The sequence below is a fragment of the Dermacentor variabilis genome, chromosome 10 (assembly GCF_050947875.1).
Source record: "Dermacentor variabilis isolate Ectoservices chromosome 10, ASM5094787v1, whole genome shotgun sequence".
Lineage (NCBI taxonomy): Eukaryota > Metazoa > Arthropoda > Arachnida > Ixodida > Ixodidae > Dermacentor > Dermacentor variabilis.
Window position 1 is genome coordinate 4,923,103 of NC_134577.1, and position 23,788 is coordinate 4,946,890.

At 48.0% G+C, this 23,788-nt stretch overlaps 1 protein-coding gene across 7 annotated transcripts in view; it reads right to left on the reverse strand.

Annotated features, from left to right (window-relative positions):
* The window catches only part of Art4 (arginine methyltransferase 4), a 195,190-nt gene that overhangs the window by 38,857 nt on the left and 132,545 nt on the right, over positions 1-23,788 (reverse strand). For 3 of the 7 annotated variants that reach the window (XM_075671379.1, XM_075671376.1, XM_075671373.1), the window contains one exon: positions 23,633-23,692. The exons of 3 other annotated variants lie outside the window; for them this stretch is intronic. In XM_075671379.1, coding sequence (XP_075527494.1) covers positions 23,633-23,692 — 60 coding nt within the window. Of the gene's footprint in view, positions 1-23,628; positions 23,693-23,788 lie in introns of all 7 variants that reach the window. One more of the 7 variants, XM_075671375.1, reaches the window with a different exon arrangement.

The window sequence follows — 23,788 nt, forward strand, 5'->3', positions numbered from 1 at the left end:
TGTAGCTTCTGGGGCTTGTGCTGTTGATCCTTAGGGGCACATGTAGCGGGAACAGCAGGAGGAGCCTTGGGGTCTGGATGTTGTTGCTCATCAAGTCCTATGAGCTGCTCCACCAGCTCTAGCCTGAACGCGAACTGATCAAAACGCGAACCTCTTGACAATTCAGGCACTTCGGGATGCTGCCGACGGTGCTCATCAAATAGAATAAAGCTGTTGACAACAGCAATATCTATACTGTGGAAGAACAGCGTTTTCCACCAGTGCACGCACTTCATCAGAACATTGTATGTCCCAATCAGCTGGTCCGATTTATCGACGCCGAGCATGCCCACATTGTACTTGTCAATCAGCATTGGCTTTTTCACCGATATTTCTTCCCACTTATTGTTGACTTTCCTTCTGCGCTTGGCAAGTACGAATTTGTTGGCTGTGTGGGCTGTCGACGTCATGTGAACAACACGCTTGTCCTTCCACTGTAAATATAGAACGTCCTGGTCCCGTAGCCAGCGAACATCTCCTCTCTTAGCTTTTTTTCCCCATTGGGTGTCCTTGAGCTCGGCTGGAAAGCCCCGACGATCCTTGCGCGTTGTGCCACAAGCAAGCGTCTTGCGCTCCAACAAGTGTACAAACAAGGATGTCGACGTGTAAAAGTTGTCTAAATAAATGATGTAGCCTTGATCTAGGTAGTCCTCTGCGAGTCGCGTCACAACATCGAATGCCAGCCCACGTGCGCTTGGTGCTTCACGCTTTCCTGTGTATACACTGAACTGAACAGTGTAACCAGATTTGGAGTCCGCCAAAACCCACAATTTATACCCCGATTTTATAACTTTGTCCCGCATGTACTGTCTAATTCCGGATCTGCCTTTTGACTTTACCATCCTCTCGTCAACGCAGAGGCTCCGATCAGGTTGGAAGAATTGGGCAGATGAGGCGTTGATGTGCTTCAGCAGCGAAGCTACGCGATGCAGCTTGCCATGGGATGCGGCAGTTGTCTTCTCAGGGTCGGACACACTCAGGAATGCAAGCAACGCTTTGAATCGATTTCTTGGCATTACCGAAGGTGGAAGAAGACCAGAAAATAATTTCCGCGTGTTCCAGTAGCAGTGCAAGCGCGGCACTTGTACAATACCCATGTAAATGAGAAGTCCGATAAACTTCTTCATCTCATCGGGAGTCACTTGTTTCCAAGAGCCGTCTCTCTCACTGTATGATTGCTTCTCCAAAATATGCATCCACGCATATTTATTTGTTATGTTGCATATCTCTGTGATTATTTCCGCCGTGAAGAACAGCGCGAAGAAGTCGACGGCTCTTGCGAAGCGCCGCGCGGAACTACGGAGCGCAGTGCCGAGGTCAACTCCCGGCCGTCTTCTCGCGCAAAACTCCACTCTTTGTGCCGCCGCCGACAAGTGGTCGTGTCCAAACGACGTTGACACCCTGCAGATAAGAGTCGTTGCCTTTAGAACACGCCGCATGTCTTTAGACCTGATCGCGGCCGCAATAAAATGGCTCGGAGTGGAAAACGGAACTTACCGGCGGATACCTGTCGACGTTCCGGGGCTATTTGACGCACTTTCACCGTCCGTGCTGAAGTCGGATGAGTCAAAATCATCTCCCGAGTCTCCGCTGCTACCATCATCACAAAATTCTGATGCAGACTCATCGGAATCGGTCGAAACTCGCCGTTTCCGAGGAGCAGCTGCGCGAGACGACGCCATATCCGAAACTACCTGTGCTCGTCAAGCGCGATTAAAAGGAGTTTTAAAAATACCTCCCGCGGCCAAAAAAGGAAACACAGAAGCGAAACTTGAAAAATAGTTATCCTTTTATGCGCTGGATGGCGCTAGCTGTCCATAAGCGCTCCGAACGGGAGAAAATCGACGTTGAAACCATCGACAACATACTGTCGATGGGCATAGGTGCAGACAGGAAAGTGTTAAGGGGGGACATGGCTTTGAAAATCGACTTCCTCATTTCTTCCTGGATTTTGATGAAAATTGGCACAAATGTTTAGAATGTCTTCCTGATGCTTCCATAAAAGTTTCAGAGCGATATCTTGAGAACATCGTATTCAAATTTATTGAGCAGAATTTTTCTCCCTCTTACTTTCTGGAGAGCCTGGGGAACTTAAAAAACGTGATAGAAGGCTTGTTAAGTATTGACTACATAGTTAAATGCAGGCTGAAGGTCGTGACATTCTTGCATTTTTTTTTTCGCAACACAAATTTTTTTGAGTGCCATATATTATGTTACCTTCACATCAACACACTTTCAGGGTAGACTAATAGCCATATCATAAACTTACGAAGGGTCAAGATAAGAAAGCGAGAATGTCACAACCTGGCCAAAGGAATGTGACAAAAAAAGCGGTGTCAAAATATGTTAAACGGCAACAACGAAATCAGCTCCAGAAAGTGAGCAGAAAGGCAGAAAATCAGTTTTGAGAAAACGGCTCTCAAAGTTTCACCTTCTCTTCATTTCTCTAAAAGGCACCACATTTGTAGTCCTTGGGGTGTTTTGTGATGTGGGGCTTCTTGTACATATGGCCTCTGGTCTGGTGCGCTTCCCCCCACCTTCCCTTTTTTCTTCTTATAGGGCATTCTTTGCTGCTGCTGCTGCTGCTCAACTAAGAGCATGGTGCCCAAGTTTCAAACCAAGTGACGTGCAGAACTCTGTGTGGGCATGAACATAGTTCCAGTGCACATTCAGGCAGCCTGTACCCGCAGACTGCCCGTTTGATAGCAATCTCCAGTAAAATAAGTCAGATATTTTTTTTTTTCTTTTGGTAGAATTTACGACGTTACTGAATGAAGGCTCCGAGTGCCAGCAGCCTCCCAAGTCAACCATTCTGGACAATGGCTGTCGAACTTGGGATCAGAGAGCCAGTGATCGATTTGAAGCTGCTAGGTGCTTCGCAGAATTGTACTTTTGTATGGTGCCTCGATCACTTCTGCAGTCAGGTGTCTGTACCAGCCCAAGGGGCCTAGTGAACAGAGCTCATGATGAGGTTCTCTTGTGAAGAGGAGGTATGATAGATATTGTTACAAGCTATCTTGACAATATGATAATAGAGTGAATGCGCAATATGCTTGGTTGCGGGTCCGAGGTGCTGATGTGCCTAGCCGCAGATACAAAGAGCCGACGCGCGATGTGCTTAGTCACGCAGTTCAAGGCGTCGACGCGCGAAGTACCTAGCGACACAGTCCGAGGTACTGACGCGCTAAATTCCTAGCCGCGGGCTCGAGGAGTCGCCACTCAATGCGCTTCCTGATGCAGTCCGAGGTACCGACGCACCAAATACCTAGCTGCGAGCTCGAGGAGTCGACACTCGATGCACTTATTCGCACAGTCCGAGGTGCCGGTGCACACAATGCTAAGGTGAGGGTCGGAGAAGCCCGTGCGTGATGCGCATGATCATTGAGTCGGAGATTACCTATGCGCGAAATGCTTAGGTGTGTGTCTGAGGATTGTATGCGCAATGTGCTTGGTCACGAATTTTGAACACACCAGAGTGCTGAAAGGCTTAGCCGCATGTCCGCGGATTCCGCGCGTGAATCTTGGTCGCGAAGTGCGCGTTGTCGATGCTCCGAGTGCTTAGCTGCGAGTCTGAGACGTCCACAAGCGTAGGGATCGGCCACGCTACCGCAATGTCCGCGTAGCACCTGTTTTGGAACGTCGAGATTACGACAAGTGGAGACTTACAGGCTCGTGAGGTGCAAAGAGCTGTGAAAGAAAGAGCCGAGCAGACGACGCGAGCGCCGGACCAATGGCGAATCGTGCTGGAGTCACGTGGCGGGCACGTCCAATCGCAGACTCCGGCACGAACTTCAATCATTTGCTTTTTGTGCGCTTGTTTCTGTATAAAGGAGACAGCTGAAGCGGCAAGTTTGAAGACGGAGAAATGCACTTTCCAACGAGACCAAGATGGCGGCACTCGATTGCGCCGTTCCAGAGATATTGTGGCTTGAAAAACGCGGTTCTTTCTTGATTTTCGTGAAATTTTTCGCCATCTTGGCTGATAAAACAAATTTTTTTTAGAGCACTTCTATGTGGGTTATATGGATGATATTTCGGAATCAGATAGAAAAAGAGTTATAGAAACTGAAAATGCGATTTTCGAAAAATCGATTTTTTGGCCATTTTTCGCTATGTAAAACGCGCGTCCCCCCTTAAGATGAATTAAGGTGTATTAACAAGGGTTATGGTGGATTATGGTGAATTAAGGAGGATTAAGATCGAAGGAGGATGAAGGTGGACTAGAGAAATATTTTGCAGTGTTACACATTATTACCTTTAAAATATTCTCTGCATTACTACATCATGACCACAATCGTGACTCACTGGTCAGCCTTTGTGATCAAAGTGCATTGATGCAATGATTTCGGCTCGTGTTAAGGGGGGAGGAGGGGATCAGAATTAACTTTTTTGTTTCTTGACAGAAAGGGCTGAAATTTGGCACACACACTGCACATTGCAATAAGGAGACAAATCTAAAATTTCATTAGGATATCTTAATTAGTTTTTGTTTTATAAGAATTTATAAGTTCCTTGCTTGTGGAAAGCCTGGCACAGTAACGAAACATGATAGGGAGCAGGGAATACTTTGTATGTTTGCACAGATGTCTAATCTACATCAAGACACTGTTAGATTTTTTTTTTAAAGCGCTAATAATTTTTTCCTCAACATAACATGCACATGACTGTGCTTCACTGCATGGAGCCATGTAATAATTGTGAAATAAATAATGAAAAGATAAAGAAACATTTCAAGACTGTCTTTAAGTACAGCACAGCTTGTGGATCACAGCAAAACAAACTGGGCCGAAATCTGTCCAGCCATTGTTGTGCTACGCTTTCCACGAGCGAGGTGATTGACAAAAAAAATGCAATTGAGAAAACTGGCTGCAAAGTTTCAACAGCACTGCAAATTTATTCAAAAGCTCCAGGGCTGTAATATTTTGAATCATTGCTGTCAGGCATCTTCTAACACCTTTGCCTCATTGTTTGGTGGGCTTTGGATGCTTTCTTCAGGCGTTCTTTATCCTTTTCTTGTGCCGTCTGGAGTAGTGCATGACCACCATTTTCACTGCCAGACTGAGCCAGGTATCGCAGTGTACACCCACAGAACGCTGTTGGCATCATGGGCACAGAGTTTTAGTGATCAAAGAGTTCATCGCGGAAACAGGCATAATAATGAACTCACAGTCACAAGGGGCCGAAATTTGTTCTTGGCATTGCTGCTTCCGCTCAGTCGCGGACACTGCGCGAAGGGAGTCGCGAACGCTGCATGCCTCCGCTTCTGGAGTCACCGCTGGCACAAAACGCGGCTCGAGGCGCGTCTGAATTGTGCGACGATTCGTCTGGTAAGCCTTGAGTCACCATACAGTATGTAGCTCGTCGACGGTTGGGGCTCACTCGCAGGCTGCGAGTCCCAGTCGCACGATGCATCGGAAACGCACACAGTCTCTGTTGGCGATGGAGACCTTCGACCCGCGTCGCCTCCAACAATGCGATCTCGGTTGCTGACTCGCGCGGCCGTACGCACAGGTGCGAGAGTCTCCGTTGGCACGTCTTCCGGTGGCTTGGTTATCAGTGTCGATGTCACAGGGCGATTGTCGGCTTCGCTGCTGGAATCGCACGGTGCAAGATAATGCGGCACGTTATCCGTGTGTTCAGTCGGGTTCTGCGCTTCTCCCGCTAGCCGCCGTCTTTTTCTCGCCGTAGGAGGCTTGCGCTTCCGTTTTCCGAAGGCATGATTCATTTAAAAGTTCTTTTCGAACGAGCGACGATCCATCACTGACCTGGGAGCTTTTATAAATCCGAATTCTGCGAGTGTCAAACGAAGAAACACGCCGGCGTGGTTTTCAAAGCAGACAACTGCGGTCCGCTGTGGTTGCCAGCTTGCCCGCTGCTGCAGCAGCAACCAATGGCGAGACGCCTTTCAGTACGGCAACCAATCGGAGGCCCGCTTTCATCGCAGGGCCCGTGTGACCGCCTCTAGCAGACCCGCGCTTCTTTTGTGTTTGTGTGTTTGTTACAAGATGGCGACGACCGAAGAATTCAGAAAGGGCTTCTGGCGTCGTTGCGTACTACAACGATGGCAACTCATGTCATGGCTGTACATATTCGCGGATTTGTAGCTGTTGCTTCGTGAAAACCAATGCCGCACTCACCGCCCCGTCTTCGACCTGCAGTTGCTCTTGCACTTCGGAGAATGCAGGCAAGAACGACGGAACACCGCTACGGGAAAGCATTGCATTGAAAGGCACTCCACACGACTTCAGTAAGTCGGCATTGAACTCGTAATCCTCTGAACGAAAGTGCAGCGAGCACACTATGCAATTTTTCGGCTCTTTGCCATTGCGCTGTGGCAGAGGTACGGTACTTAATTACTTAGAACAGAGAGGTTGACTCGTTGGCACATAGTGATAAGCAACGTTGTATTCGCTGCTGCAACTGCCCTTGGCCAAGTTCTGTGGACCGTTTTTGCATCCCACAACATCACATGGACGTGGCATTCTCATTGCTTGTTCCAAATGCAAGTTGCGCGAGCCAGCAGAACCAGCGCAGCACAACGCGATAACGCAACTATTGAAGCTCCAAAGCGTGCGCAGCGCAGAGTCAAGCGCACAGAGTTGAGTGAAAACGAAACCTTTTGACCACCCGTACTACTGAAGGGACAAGTCAAAATGTTATTTTTTTTTTTAGAATAGAATAGAAGTAGACAAGTAGCATTTTCTTCCGTCTTATAACGTAATGAAATTATCTTTTTAATACGAGTAGTTGAGTACTAGTGACAAATTATGATGAGGATGATGTTCCAAATGCAAGTTTCACGAGCCAGCAGAACCAGCGCAGCACAACGCGATAACAAAACTACTGAAACTCCAAATCGCGCGCGGCACAGAGTCGAGCGCACAGAGTTGAACGAAAACGAAACTTTTCGACCACCCATACTACTGAAGGGCAACGTCAAAATGTTTTCTTTTAGAATACAAAAAAGTAGACAAGTAGCATTTTCTTCCGTCTTATAATCTAATGAAATTATCTTTTTAATATGAGTAGTTGAGTACTAGTCACATAAGTTATGATGAGCAGTGCCTTCGTCATTGGGCTAGTACAGTGAAACCTTGTTAAACCGTAGTTGGCCGGAGCTCAGAAAAACTAGTACTAAACGATAAAATTCAAACAGTGCTGCTTGAATTTTATTGTTACCAAGGAACACCAACTCGCCCAATCCGCTGCCCTTCAGCAGTACTAAACGGTAGTACAGTCTAACCGAAATAGCATGAGATCGCCCACTTACCTGTCGAAAACGGAACTTGGAGAGAGTGCGATGAAAGGGGAAAAAACATGCAGTATTTATTCACTTCGCGCGACAAAAGTGTTATTTTCGTTTGATGCCGCGGCGGCCTAGCACGATGACAGCGGCCTCAAACTTACTGAAGCTGCGTGCCAGCTTTTCAGCCAGCCTCCTCTCCTTGGGAAACACTCACATGGCAGATTCCTCGTTGGCGTTACGTATTCTCCGTGCATGTGCGCAGTAGTGCTGCAGAAGTCCCGGGGGCGCATTTTCATCGCTGAATGCGGGAGCTTTGAATACTTTTTGTTTGGAACAGAGTTACGTTATCACGCCCCTGTTCTCGTCGCGACGATTGCATTCACGAGGCTAACGTAACGCGCAGCTTCTGCCACTGTCGGGCCTGAATTGCCCATGCTGTCGCTTTCCGTGACGTCCTTATCACTGTCGCTAGGCGACACTTCGGCAACAACAGAGGCAACGATGGCGAGAAGTCGAACCTTGTAGCCGACATGTCTTCGCAGTCGCAGCAGCGCTGCGAAGCAACTTCTTCGCATTCCAAATGCCACACACCGTTGTCAACAGCAGATCCTTGTCGCATGACAGCGCCGACTTCTCCGTGTCACGTTCGATAGCACAGATAATGTCTTCTTTTATGCTGAGCACCCGGCGTCTTTTTTATCCGAGCTTCGGAATGACGAGAGTCCTCGCTTGCACGACGTCGTAACGCTCTCTGGCACGGCGTCGAAAAGATGTTGATGTGGCTTCACGCGCAAACGCACAGGGTGCTTGGAGGCCGTTGCTCCGATCTCTCAGGCTTGTTGTTCCCCCGGGCCGCCCGATGGAGACGACGCACCGCCGTGTTTGCGCGACGAAAAGTTGAAACGCTACGTTTTAACCGATGCGTACGCAATAAGTTGGTACAGTTTATGCGGATACAAAACACATTAAGTTCAATGGCCGCTGAGCCGAGGATTTGACTTTACTACTTTTAAAACGAAACTACTGTTTAAGCGGGTACGGTTTAACGAGGTGTTACTGTACCAGAAAGTCGCTGGGGGGGTCTCAAGCCGTGTCAAGCATTTACATCAATTTCTCGGCTACTAAAGCTCTGTTCGCGATTATATTGACGGTCCTAGAGCATTGCTTTATCCCTTTAACTTGACTTCATAGGAACCTTTAGTGTCCCTTTAAAGCGAAGATTCCTGGCCTCCACCTAGATGTCGATATCGACAGCAAGTGTGCGCAATTATGTGAACACCCCCTACACATTGCCTGTATCTGCGAGAAAACCAAATAATAATCGTCGCCCATTCATGCGTGTGTGGAACTGCAGTTAAAAGCAGATTCCAAAAATCCAAGGTGTCTTTAGGTATCGCCTAGGAGACGCAAATGTGAATGCGTTGTAAAGGCTACTGTAATTCACCTTCATCCACCTTAATCTGCCCTAATCCTCCTTAATCCTTCTCCATGCACCTTAATCCTCCTTTATACACTCTAAGGGGTCTTATTATTCCTTCATTAACCGTAATCGTCCTTAATCCTTGTTTATGCATCTTAATTCACCCTAATCATGCTTAAGGGGGGACGTGGTGATTAAAAGTTATCATTACTTATTTGTGAACCAAACTTGATAAAAATTGGCATGCTTATTTAGTTTCTTCTCCTGATTCTAAAAATGCAGTTATTTTTTCTGTAGGTTCATTATTTCATTACATAATTAAGAAAACAATGGATTTTACAATGTCTTTTGTTCTTACTACAATAGACAAATAACAGCTGCACAAAAATAGACAACTGACATATGGTCCAATAGCAGAAAGCACAAGCTTCACAACATAGGAAGAACTTTTATGATTGGATCAATATTTCCTACTTTATAGTGCACTGAACTGCATTGTTTCGAACATGGCCATGCAATAGTCACACAAAAGACAAATTTTAAAAACTTGAAACAAAGAAACTTGAAAAACTGCTTTCTATGTTAAAAAGCTCCAAACATCTAGCTTCATGCTACAAAAAATATTAATATTGTATCTATGATAGCTACTGCTACATCACAGTAAATGCCTTGCTGGGTGTGCAAAATTTTTATTTCGAGAAAATCAAGAAAACAAATTAATATCCCATTTAATTGTGAAGAGCCACAAATGTGTGCACATACACATTCCCAAACATTAGTAGGCTCCTGTGGCATAGTCAGTTTGGGCATTAGTACCTCTGTGGTGCTTTTTGAATAAGCACTGCACATTTTCTGCCGATCGGTGCCGATGCGGCTGATCGGCACCGGTGTTTTTCCTCCAAGCGCTGCATACACTTTTCGCGAGGGTTCATCGAGAGTTCTTGCAAAATGCTTGCCGAGGTTCTCCTGTTGCCAGCATATAATTTCATCACTGCTTCCGCCACTGCAGCCTCAACGCTGAAGAGTGATGCGTGCCGCTCCTTCGGTGCGAGTGCAGGCTTTCATTGTTGTTTTGTGTTTTGCCATGCTGGCAACGTTCAAGCAGCATCTTGTCAGAGAGCCGTTGGTAGATTGGCACTAACGCCTTGCTTACATGAGTAGGTAAATTGTAGCAGTGCTTCGGCACAGGTTGACCTTTGGCCTTTGCAGCATTTTGCTGGCACCAGGAATCGGGACGTTCTGGACAAAAGGTATGATTCGAGATGACATCATTTGATGTTACGTGATAGTAGCTTGCCATCACGGCCTTCTACATGGCTTCAATGTCACCAGTGTGGGGCTTCAGAGCCCATCCATAATAAGAGCTCAATTTGTTGACAAAATCTCCAGTCAACCTTCTTCCACCAAGTGGATCTGAGCCAGGCCCCTTGTGCTTTGACAGGGCATTACATAGGGCTGTCCCCATCCTCTTATGGACATGGTTGACACAATCCTCTTTGTCAACTTCTATAAAGCCATATACTTTGGCCTCCTTTAGGGGCCAAGTACAGCTGTCACCGTCTGACAGCACAGTTGTGTTATCTTAGGCTGTACTTTTCCAGCGATATTTTGAATAAAATGAGGCCAGCCTCCACCCCCATTTCACCAGCCTTCTTATCCATATTTTTCTGACACTCATGACTGGCTTTACATTCTTCATATGAAGGGTCACCAACTTTTGGTCCACACTGACAACCGGCACAAAAGTTGCTCAGCACAACGTAGTCCAGGAGAAGTCCCGTAAAAAGTTCAATGACGGCGCCGACACCGAAGCGCGAACTGTGCTTGCGAGTCATCCAAGACCAGTCGTACGATGCAGCAACGTTGCCCGGGTTGCCGAAGTTAATTGGCTGTAAAGCTGCCGGACCGACTTCGCATATTCTGTTGCAAGTGTCTCAGCTGCCCGGGTCACGGCAAGTGTCAACTTCGTTTTGACGTGCCCCTGCCACGTTCTTGTATGCAGCCCGCCGGTGCGATATATTCATTGTTGCGAAAATATCATTGAATGCAGTTTGCCGATTCCCAGTGCTTTGCATCGCGTGCGCAGCCAGAATATTAACGGTAAACGGATTCACTTTCCGAGTCCCATACACACGCGGCGGGCTCCACGTTGACGCTTTGTCACCGCATCTCGAGCATATGAGCACCAGACTTACTGCAAGGCCATATTCGCGCTCCTTCCGACTGATTTTCGCGCTACCGCCGCATGTATTACAATTCATATGCTCCAGTAGTGCGTTCACCGATTCCAGGCACACCACGGTGAAAACAGTATCGTCAAGCGGGCCGGCCGCGACATCGCCAGCGGACAAGATGGCTCACTGCTGCAGTTGACGCGAGCTCTTGTAGTTTCTCGTCGGATCTCCTGTCGATTAGCTCCAAATCTGAAGCCATCAGCATAACAGTGTCACGACGGACGCGGCTGGCGTTTTCGTCGCACCTACTCGTTGTCGCACCACCTAGGCCTAGCACTCGGTCGGCTCCATTAGTTTCATCGCTCCACGCCTTTGGTGGCTCGTCCTCAACGACTTGCGATGCGGTGGGGCGTTTTTGAAGTTGTTGAGCATGGACTTCTTCCTTTTCTTTCCATACTTGTGCTTAGCATAAATATAAGAACTAACCCCCTAAACCCTTGGTTCACAAACACACTCAAACGCCTTGTAAACAAAAAGAAGCGTCTTTTTCGTTCAGCCAAGTTGCGGCCTAGTCAGAACGCTTAGGACAAGTATTATGTAGCTGAAAAAATTTACCTACAAAATGTGCGAGAAGCCAAGCACTCTTTCTTTCATTATGACCTGCCAAACATGTTGTCTACTAACCCTCGTAGGTTCTGGCAAGTCATTAATCCCCAGAATACACGCACAATTTCCCTCACTGATGCATCAGGTGAAACTATCTGTGAATCCGAATGCGCCAACATTTTTAACGCAGCTTTTTCATCCACATTTACTAATGAAACCGACCCGGTTGTTTCTCCCAACCCCGCAATTATTCAGGAGACAATGCCTTCACTTGTATTTCCTTCAGAAGGGATTTTGTCCCTAATAGAAAACTTAAAGCTTTCATCCTCTGCTGGCATTGACAATATCAATGCTAAGGTACTGCAGAACACCAAAGATACATGTTCATCTCTGTTGTGCGTGTTATTCACTCAGTCACTCCTCACAGGCCAACTGCCCAAAGAATGCAAACAAGGGAAGGTCGTTCCAGTCCACAAATCAGGTAACAAGAACTCGCCTCTAAATTACCGTTCCACTTCTCTAACTAGTATTCCCTGCAAAATCATGGAACACGTCATCTATACTCACATCATGGAATTTCTCGACTCGAATAACTTTTTCAATCCTGCCCAGCACGGGTTTCGCCGTGGTTACTCCTGCGAGACTCAGCTTGCCGCTTTCTTACACGATCTGCACTCTAACCTTGATTGTAATCTTCAGTCTGACGTAATATTTTTAGATTTTGCTAAAGCCTTTGATAAAGTGCCCCATAAACGCCTTCTTATACAGCTTTCCCGCTTAAATTTTGACCCTAATATACTGAAGTGGATAGAAGAATTCTTGACTAATCGTTCACGATTCGTCACCATTAATACAGTGAAACCTCGTTAAACCGTAGTTGGCCGGAGCTCGGGAAAGGTACGTACTAAACGGTAGTACTGTTTAACCGAATAGCATGAGATCGCCCACTTACCTTTCGAAAACGGAACTCAGAGAGAGTGCGATGAAAGGGGAAAAAACATGCAGTATTTATTCCCTTCCCGCGACAAAAGTGTTATTTTCGTTTGATGCCGCGGGGGCCTAGCACGCCGACGAACGCGGCCTCAAACTTACTGAAGCTGCGTGCCAGCTTTTCAGCCAGCCCCCTCTTCTCGGCAAACACTCGCATGAGATTCCTCGTTGGCGTTACGTATTCACCGTGCACGTGCGCAGTAGTGCTGCAGAAGTCCCGGGGGCGCCTTTTTCATTACGGGTGCCGGAGTTTGGAATAATTTTCATTTGGAATAGCGTTACGTTATCGCGCCTCTATTGTCGTCGCGACGATTGCATTCACGAGGCTGACGCAACGCGCAGCTTATGCCACTGTCGGGCCTGAATCACCTGTGCTATCGCTTTCCGTGTCGTCCTCGTCACTGTCGCTAGTCGACACTTCGGCAACCACAGAGGCAACGATGGCGAAAAGTCGAACCTCGTAGCCGACATATCTTCGCAGTCGCAGCAGCGCTGCCGAGCAACTTCTTTGCATTCCAAATGCCACACACTGTAGTCAACAGCAGATCCCTGTTGCGTGTCAGCGCCGACTTCTTCGTGTCACGTTCGATAGCACGGACAATGTCTAATCTTTCTTCTATGCTGAGCACCCGGCGTCTTTTTTATCCAAGCTTCGGAACGACGCAAGTCCTCGCTTGCACGACGCCATAACGCTCTCTGGCACCGCGTCGAAATGATGTTGATGTTGATGTGGCTTCACGCGCAAACGCACAGGGCGCTTGGAGGCCGTTGTTCCGATCTCTGAGGCGTGTTGTTCTGCCGGGCCGCCCGATGGAGACGGCGCAGCGCCGTGTTTACGCGACGAAAAGTTCAAACACTACGTTTTAACCGATGCGTACGCAGTAAGCTGGTACGGTTTATGAGGATACGAAACACATTATGTTCAATGGCCGCTGAGTCGGGGATTTGACTTTACTACTTTTAAAACGAAACTACTGTTTAAGCGGGTACGGTTTAACGAGGTGTTACTGTAATAGGAATTCTAATTCAGTCTCTGTAACATCAGGCGTCCCACAGGGATCCGTGCTCGGCCTGCTACTTTTCCTAATATACATAAATGATTTACCATTAAACGTAACATCTAGCATACGTATGTTCGCGGATGACTGTGTGATATATTGTGCTATTACTTCCACCGCTGACCAATCTTCTCTTCAAAGTGATCTTAATGCAGTCCAGGACTGGTGTAACGAGTGGCTAATGGAACTTAACCCGCGTAAGTGTAAATATTTGTCCATTCACCGTCGCCGTAATTCTCTCCTATTTCCTTACGTAATATCTGAAGTTCCGGTAGAACTAGTTCATTCGTACAAGTATTTAGGAGTAACACTTTCGAGCGATCTTTCCTGGAATCCTCATGTTACTAACCTAATGTCATCCGCGAACAGGACGTTAGGACTTCTAAAACGCCATCTACATCATGCTCCTCAACATGTAAAATTGTTAGCCTACAAATCATTTGTCAGGTCAAAACTAGAATTTGCATCGCCTATTTGGAATCCTCATCATGCATACCTAATTAATGATCTTGAATCCGTACAAAATCGCGCCGCTCGTTTCGTCCACTCGTCATCTTCCTTTGACATCAGCGTTTCGTCCTTAAAAGCTGCATCCGCATTATCCCCCTTATCGCTCCGTCGTCGCATTGCCAGCCTATCTTTATTTCACAAATTCTTTCATAGCCCTATGCGCATCGCACCTTATATCCTATCCTTCCTCCAACACGCATATCTCACCGAGCCAGCCGTCAGCTACAGGTTGCCCGTCCAGCTCACGCACTGTCACGTTTTTAAATTCTTTTTTTCTTCGCACAGTTGCAGACTGGAACGGCTTTCCTAATGACGTTGCTGTCATTATGTGCCCATCCAAGTTCATCGAAATTGTAAAAAACTTCCTGTTATTGTGACTATGTATATTTATTCTTGCCACCCCTTATGTAACGCTCCATTTACTGGAGCCTTTAAGGTAATAAAATGAAATGAAATACTTGTTCTTAGAGTCAAACTTTCGGAGCGGAGGAGGCATCGTCGTGCATACTCACACAATAGTCGTATCGAACATGGCGTCTCGCCTGCGCCTCTGCTGTGGCTAGCAGACAGCTTGGGAGTGCGCCCAGCCAATCACGTGGCATTATCTCGTCACGTGCATGCGACAGTGAATGAGAACGCGCGTTTCATATATTTTTGCTGCCGGTTTTTGTATTGTACCAGTAAGCCTAACGAAGTGGCAGCGCGCAATATTTGAAGCCGAAACCGCGTTCTTTGAAATGACACGAAGATGGCCGTCCTCAAGGCTCTTGTACGCGAGCGCGGCGTCATTGAATGTGTGTCGTTTTAGCGTCAACACACGCAAAAAATCAGGAGCTTTATCTGTTTCTAAGTTGTTCGTATGGCTGAAATATGACCTTACGAGATTGGAAACTTGGCACATAGGGAGAATAATAGATGTAGATGAGAGAAATGCTATTTTCCAAAATTCGTTTTTTTTAATGGTATTTTGGGCCTAGAGACCCGTGCCCCCCCTTAATACACCTGAATTAAATCACTAATGAATCATTAACTTGGTCAATCATCAATCGCTTATGCACGGCTGGACATGCTTTGAGTCGCTTGTGGCCCTCCTGGGTCACTTCATATGTTCTTTTCCCAATGCGGCTTTGCAATAGATATAAAGATCAAAAATAATGTACAGCTCGAAGGACAAGGACTGCAAGGGACGACATACACAATGCTGTGTATGTCATCTCTCGCACTCCTTGTCCTTCGCGCTGTATGTTATTTTTTATCATGAATTACCAACTAGCCCAAGCAACCACCCTAGATCTAAAGACTTTTGCTTTAAAACTTAAAAAGGGGATGCTTTGAAACTAGCAATAAGAAAGACGCATCACCTCGCAAGAAACACTGTTTTTTGTTGGGAGAAAGTTCTTTCGGCCAATGTTATGCAGTCACTGCTTCCTGCGCAAGCCGTCATGCTTTCCTTGTGACATATAGTTATATGTGCGACAGCACAGCATAGTGCAAGCATAGAGAGGAGGAAACGCAGCGTACAACGCTCACTAGGGCGAGCTAGAGCGCTGAGCCAGCCCAGCTGAGGAGAAAAATGGCGTGAACGAAAAAGAAAAACCCAAGCAAAATGTGAAATCCGCGCGTTTCCAAAGGCAACGGAAGCGAGACCTATTGTTGTGCAGAAAAACGGGCGCAAGACCGGGGACACGCAAGGGATGAGGAGGCGGCGAGGAGGTGGTGCGGCGGCGGCAGAGTTCAAAGATTGGTGGTACATTCAAATCCCTAAGAGAATTTACTTAACAATACCTGTGCCGAAATTATTCGCGCCTACCATACAAGCAAACACGCGGAGTCATGAGCAAAGAGTACGAATGTACAACCTCTAAAACATGAGCGTTCACATCACGGCCTTCAAGCTTCTCTACTTTCATTAGAGATTGACCACAATCGCTAATGATTATACTTCAAAATCACATGTAGGATAAGGACGATCAAAGTCAAATATGCGATCAAAATGACTGTGTAGCAGCGCTCGGTCCTAATTTAGTTGGATCTGGATCGAGGTAGCCCGTGATCGAACGTGCTCCCTTGACATCAGTATGATTCCCCTTCACAGATTAGTGCACTCCCACGACTTTTTGCATGAGGAATGAACTGCGAATTGCACATTGGCAGCAGCCAGTGATTGTTCCAGCTGTTCCAGCTCGTCATTCGGTTTTAAGCAGCCATACCAAATGTCAACATAATTTGTAAGTCCTGCAAGTGTCTTGTAAGAATGTGTGCCTGAATTTTAACAGTATTGCTCATTGTAGACACGCCAATGCCATTTGCACTAAGTTAATATACAAACCGATTGCACATGGAGCAAAGCAGACGAGCCTGCACGTGAAGACTCATCCAGGAAACACTCATTGCAAGCCAATCACCGAGTTGAAAGAGTTGTTCGAATTAACGTACGTGTGGCCAAATACATCCAAACTAACGAGAGTTTGGCTGCATAAAACAGTGCATATGCATGCCAGAAACAAAGGATGAGTCCGAATGATCGGATGTTCCAAATTAACGAAGGTCGTATTAACGAGGTATCACTTAATTTATATCCAACGTGACTCTGTTACAATGCTTACAGGGGTTTTGAAGAAGTCCTACTCACATATTAGTGGTGTACTCAAGAGCAATGTATGTGGCTGCATTAGACGTACTATGAGGGGCAATCACAGAAATGTGATGTCATTTTTCATTGTCAAGTTACAGAATTGTAAACCTGATAATTTTCTTTTGAAAAATTCATGGTTTTCAAATGTTTATCTAAAAAATCACAGGCCTAAATTAAAAATATGCTATCAACAGTCATTAGATTTCAACTTTTAAATACAACAGACCACAGCAAATTTGGTGCAGTGGTTGCAGAGAAAAACAATTTCTCCTTTACCATCTAATTACAAAGAAGTCGCCAAGCTAAAATTCAGACGGTGCATACAAGAAAAGAGGAGACCGATAGGCGCTATACAAAGTGTCGACATGGTGTGGAGATAGCACTACGCAGCCATGGCTGATGAGGCATGTTCTTGGAAAAGGAGAAGAGTGCAGCCAAAAAAACTATTTTTCAGAAATATTTATAATAAGAAATGAAGAGATGGGGCCCACACAGAAAAAATATTGTCACAGTCGGTAATGTGTGAAGAAGAGGACTATGATGGTGGTCTGAGAGATGACGAGGAAGAGGGTAGTTTTTGTATCGCTGCTCTACGCTAGTGCTAACCGATAGGCGCTATACAAAGTGTCGACATGGTGTGGAGATAGCACTACGCAGCCATGGCTGATAAGGCATGTTCTTGGAAAAGGAGAAGAGTGCGGCCAAAAAAACTATTTTTCAGAAATATTTATAATAAGAAATGAAGAGATGGGGCTCACACACAAAAAATATTGTCACAGTCGGTAATGTGTGAAGAAGAGGACTATGATGGTGGTCTGAGAGATGACGAGGAAGCGGGTAGTTTTTGTATCGCTGCTCTACGCTTGTTGGCCCAGCCATTAAAAGCCATCTGTAAATAGACGCACGCTTCTTCCTTTCCGTAACATCACTGGTGGACGTGCGGGGTAATCACTTGCGCAAGACGGAGCTCCGCAGTGGACGTAACCTGGCCACCATGTCATCCGAAGGAGAGAGTTCAACCACGGTACCGTCGTCGCCACCGACAGTCATCCTGGCCCAGCCTCGCGACCCTGGCATGTTTTCCGGGATCGACAATGTTGATGTCGATGACTGGTTGCAGAATTACGAACGGGTCAGCGCACACAACAGGTGGGACAACACGCTTATGCTGGCCCAATATAATATTCTACCTCAAGAAAACGGCACGGGTCTGGTTTGAAACACACGAAGAAGAGATTACGAGTTGGGACCAGTGCAAGCAGAAGCTCAGAGATTTGTTCGGCAAGCCTGTCGGCCGCCAACGTGCTGCGAAGAAGGACCTTGGGACCCGTGCACAGACGTCCACTGAATATTACGTGGCGTATATCCAGGACGTCCTTGCTCTTTGCCGCCAAGTAGATAACAATATGGCAGAGGCAGACAAGGTCAGCCATGTCTTAAAAGGCATCGCGGACGACGCGTTTAACCTGCTTGTTTATAAGGACATCATAACGGTCAATGAGATCATTAACGAATGTCGCCAAGACGGGAAGAGTCGCCGCATAGTTCAACAGTTTACGCGGCTACCCAATACCGCAGCTTCATCGACGTGCGAAGACATTCGTCCACCGCGTGAGCCCACCTCCTCCGAGAACGTCGTACGTATCGTTCGGTGAGAAATCAACGCAGCGTCTCCTGCCATGTCTGTGACGCAGTGCTTTGACGATTCCAGGCCGCTTGTGTCCCTCATTCAGTTGGTTATTGTCCAAGAACTTGCCAATGTAGGTCTTCCGTCCATCTGCTCCGCCAGCCGTCCTGACTTTGCTTCGTCTGCTGCCTCTGCCCCTGTTCGCCGGAGCCAATACGGTCCATATCCGGGCTATCGCAACCCGGCCGAATGGCGCACCAATGATGATAGACCCATCTGCTTTTACTGTGGACGTGTGGACCACATCTCTCGCCACTGTCGAAGCGCTTGGCCAGCCCACTCTCGACCAAGCTTTCCCGCCTACCGCCGCTCCCCACTGAATTCCCGCCAACCATCCCTCTCTACCGAGGTTGAAGACACACCTGACAACGCTCGAGCCACCGCGACCAGCCGATCGCCATCACCCCATAGTCGCCGCTCCCGTTCGCCCCAGCTGCGTTGCTCTCCATCCCCAGCTTACCGTCGCCGCTCTCCGACGGGAAACTAACTGGGGTAGCTCCTGGAGGTGACGCTGCTCCAGAACACCGGCCTGAAATTCCTCTGCTGACCCTGCCTACTAATCGGAACCTTCTGGACGTGGATGGTTTGCCTGTTACAGCACTCATCGATACTGGAGCCCAAATTTCCATTATGAGCGCGGAGCTTCGAACGCGCTTGAAGAAAGTACTGACTCCTGCTCCGACTCGACTGCTCCAGGTTGCCGACGGTGGAACGCCGGTTGTGCTTGGAATGTGTACTGCTCATGTCAGTGTCGCTTCCTGCTCAAGCTCCAACTCAGCTTTGTTCCGCGGATTTTATACGCCTGCCATCTCTTGCAGCAACCTGCATCCCTGTCTTAGCCTGCCCACCTGTACCTGACGGAGACTAAGCACTTACTCCCACGACTTCAGTCCTGCTTTCTCACAATGTCTCCTTCCCACACACCATCGTTTCTGTTGCGGACAATCAGACATGTCTTCCCATCCCAAATTTCGGACAGTGCCCACAAGCAGTTCCTCGAGGCATGTCTCTTGCCACGTTGTCACCGACGCACGAGTGCCACATTTCCGCTCTATCTGTTGCGCCGTCTTCGACCAATGCTCATTCTCCGCCGACTACATCAGCCCCGACCAACGACTTTACAAAGATGATTGCACCGGATCTCTCAACCCAACAAGCCGCAGAGCTCCGTTGCCTCCTCGAGTCATACTCCGACATTTTCGACCTGAACGATCGCCTTTTGTGTCAAACTACGGTCGTGAAGCATAGTATAAATACCGGCGATGCAGCACCTGTTCGCCGACGCCCATACAGGGTGTCGCCTTCTGAGCGACACATTATCCAGAACGAGGTTGACAAGATGCTTGCCAAAGGGATTATTGAACACTCTTCCAGCCCGTGGGCGTCCCCTGTTGTTCTCGTCAAAAAGAAGGATAACAGCTGGCGATTCTGCGTAGACGATCGTCATCTAAACACGATCATCAAGAAAGATGTATATCCACTTCCCCGCATTGACGATGCTCTGGATTGTCTCCACGGTGCCACTTATTTTTCATCTACAGACCTTCGCTCTGGATATTGGCAAATTGCTGTGGATGAAATGGACCGTGAAAAGACCACATTCGTCACACCAGACAGCCTATATCAGTTCCGTGTAATGCCTTTTGGCTTGTGCAGTGCCGCGGCGACCTTTGAACAGATGATGGACATGCTCTGGCATGGTTTGAAATGGTCCATCTGTTTGTGCTACTTGGATGACGTCATCGTATTCTCTTTACTTTTGCGACTCATCTTGAAAGACTTTCATCTGTTCTTTCTGTTTTTCGCACTGCTGGCTTGCAGCTCAACTCGTCCAAGTGCCACTTCGGTCACCGCCAAATAACCATGCTCGGACACCTCGTCGATTAGTCAGGCATTCGCCCCGACCCCGCTAAAGTTCATGCTGTGCAGAATTTCCCTGTACCAACTTGTGCCAAAGATGTTCGCAGCTTTATTGGCCTTTGCTCGTACTTCCGCAGGTTTGTGGAAAATTTCGCCCATGTTGCCCGTCCCCTGACTGACCTCCTGAAGAAAGACGTTCTTTTCTGTTGGGGCTCAGAACAAGCGTCTGCTTTCTCGCAGCTCATCATGGTGCTCACTACACCTCCTGTTCTCGCCCATTTTGACGCCTCCGCTCCGACAGAAATCCGCACTGACGCTAGTAGCTACGGCATCGGCGCAGTCTTAGCTCAACGCCAATGTGGGCACAACCGCGTCATCGCCTCCTCTCTCCCGCAGAGTGCAATTACAGTAGAACCCCGCTGTTACGTTCCTCACTGCTGCGTTTTCCCGGCTGCTACGTCGTTTTCATCCGGTCCCGGCATAGCTTCCATAGGATCCAATGTATAAGGAACCCCGCTGTTACGTCGTAGCTGTGAAAACGTTCCCGCATGATACGTCGCAACTTAGCCCCCTGAACCCGCCTGTGCTAAAGTAGGCAACGCGCTCCAACCGCCATTTTGGCTTTTGACGAGTTTTGGCCGGGCTTGGCTATGGAACTGGCTGCAAGAAGCCGCACGCCAGTTCGAGAGGCCGCCATCGAATTGGCGTGCGGCTTCTTGCAGCCAGCTCCATAGCCAAGCCCGGCCAAAACTCGCCAAAAGCCAAAATGGCGGTCACATACGACGACTACGTCGCCGTAGATGTTGTTGTCGGGACGTCAGTGTGTCAGAGCATCGCCGAGATCGTTGGGATCTCGGTCGCGAGTGAAGGCGCAGACTGCGATGCACGAGCCGCATGATGCCGGGGAGTTGCCAAATCGTAGCTTTCGAAAAGCCGTTGCGGCTCTGGACCTCCTCCGCAGGTACGTCGCACCTCACAGCGACGCTGACAGCAATGCGGCCTTCCAGGCTATTGAGAAACGTGTGGTGATTTCTAGCGAGCGAAAGAAACGGCAAGCCACAATTCTGGACTTTTTTTTAGGTCCTAAGCGCACTCTGTGGAAATAAACTGTCTATAGTTGAAGCTGCACTTTTTTTCATTCATTTTCGGAGCTTTCCTCACTGTTGCGTTTTCCCGGCTGTTACGTTTTTTTTCCCCGGTCCGGTGAAAAACGTATGAACGGGGTTCCACTGTACTCGATTACTGAGCGCGAGTGTCTCGCCCTCATTTGGGCGGTGGGCAAGTTCAGACCCTATATATATGGTCGGCCATTTACAGTTACAACCGACCACCACGCCCTTTGTTGGCTTTCCTTCATTAAGGATCCCACCGGACGCCTCGGTCGCTGGGCCCTACGGCTGCAGGAATACACATAAACTGTGGTCTACAAGTCGGGTCGTCCACATCAGCATGCCGACTGCCTGTCTCGTCATCCCGTCAATGTACCGGATGGCTTAGTGGATGTCGCACCGATCTGCGTTCTTTCGCTCTCTGCCTTGCAAGACATTGGCGCTGAACAACGACGCGATGAGTCGTTACGCCCCATTATCGAACGCCTTCTCTCTGATCCGTCTGACCCATCCCTTCACATGTTCGTACTACAAAATGGCATCCTGTATCGCCGCAACATGCACCCCATTGGGCCCGAGCTCCTAACCGTCATTCCGTCTCATCTGCGACAGACTGTACTGCAGAAACTGCACGACGTTCCCACCGCTGGACACTTTGGCGTTACGCGGACCTATGACCGAATTCGGCGACGGTTTTTCTGGCCCCGTCTCAACCGCTCCGTTCGGCGCTATGTTGCCGCGTCTGAGTCGTGTCAACGCCGGAAAAGACCAGCTGTGCCTCCTGCCGGACTGCTGCAGCCTTTGGATATACAGGCCGACCCCTTTTTTACGCGTTGGCATTGATCTTCTCAGACCATTTCCTATATCGAATGACGGAAATAGGTGGACTGCCGTCGCTACGGACTCTACAACTACAATTACTAGAGCCCTACCGACCAGCTGCGCTACAGACGTCGCTGATTTCTTGCTTAACGACGTTATCTAGCACCACGGTGCACCTCGTCAACTTCTCACCGATCGCGGCAGATACTTTCTTTCCAAAGTCATAGATGAGCTACTTCAATCATGTGCTACTAAACACAAACTTACTACCGCTTACCAACCTCAATCTAACGGTCTTACCGAACGCCTGAACCGCACATTAACTGACATGCTAGCAATGTATGTTTCCTCCGATCATCGCGACTGGGACATTGCTCTACCATTTGTCACGTTCGCCTACAATTCCTCGCGCCACGACACAGCAGGCTATTCCCCCTTCTATCTCCTCTACGGCCGTGAGCCAACTTTGCCTTTCGAGACACTCCTCTCGACCACGCTCGACTCACCGACAGACTACACTCGGGCTGTCATAACCACAGCGACCCAAGCATGCCAGATTGCCCGCATTCGCCTTTCTGCTTCACAGACACGCCAGAAGTGCCGTTACGACCAGCGCCATCAAGACGTGCATTACGAACCTGGTGCTCTTGTGCTAGTCTGGTATCCAACTCGGTGTGTTGGTCTTTCGAGAAATTCCTCTCGCGATACTATGGCCATTACTGCATCCTTCGCCAGGTGACCCCTGTCACATATGAAGTGTCTCCGCTGGATGCCACGGTGCCATCACCTCTCTCTGACATCATCCACGTCAGCCGTCTCAAACCTTACCTTTCTCGGACAGATGAGCCGCACCAATAAGGTGCTTTTTCCGACGGGGGTGATGTCACAGTCGGTAATGTGTGAAGAAGAGGACTATGATGGTGGTCTGAGAGACGACGAGGAAGAGGGTAGTTTTTGTATCGCTGCTCTACGCTTGTTGGCCCAGCCATTAAAAGCCATCTGTAAATAGACGCATGCTTCTTCCTTTCCGTAACAATATGTACGGTACATGCGTGTCTAGCCACCATTGCCCTACATGTGCACACTGTTGGTATCTCAGAGTATGGTGGGGGCTAGCATTGCTGACAAAGTTTGGCCAATTATTGGCTGAACCTCTCTGTTGTGCAAATAAGGTTCAGGTATGAAGCTGTGACAGATGTGAAGCCGTGACACATGTGAAGCTGTGACAAGCATGCACATCCTGCAATGATTACGGCCCCCAAAAGGCCAAAAGACAGCACTGTAAGAGACTGCGAACTACCACAACTACATCAAGGAAACCACCGCTATAAACAGCATTGAAGAAACCCGCTGTATTGGTGGCACAGATCATCTGGAAGGGCACTGCAAACAAACTGCAAGTAGAGGCCAGCAAAAGTTCAAATCCTTACGTTCTGTGTGTTGCCCATAGCAATTAGGTTAAGGTTAAGTACCTACTGCATAAAGCATAGGCACCATAGTCGACAGGTTCACCATTAGGCTTGTACGAGTAGAAACCTGCAAACAATCAAGCCATACTGTGTCATGTTAAGCAAATAACTAACGGCAGACGTTAGTTCATATCATTTTGTGCTTGCCATTCTCAACAAGAGC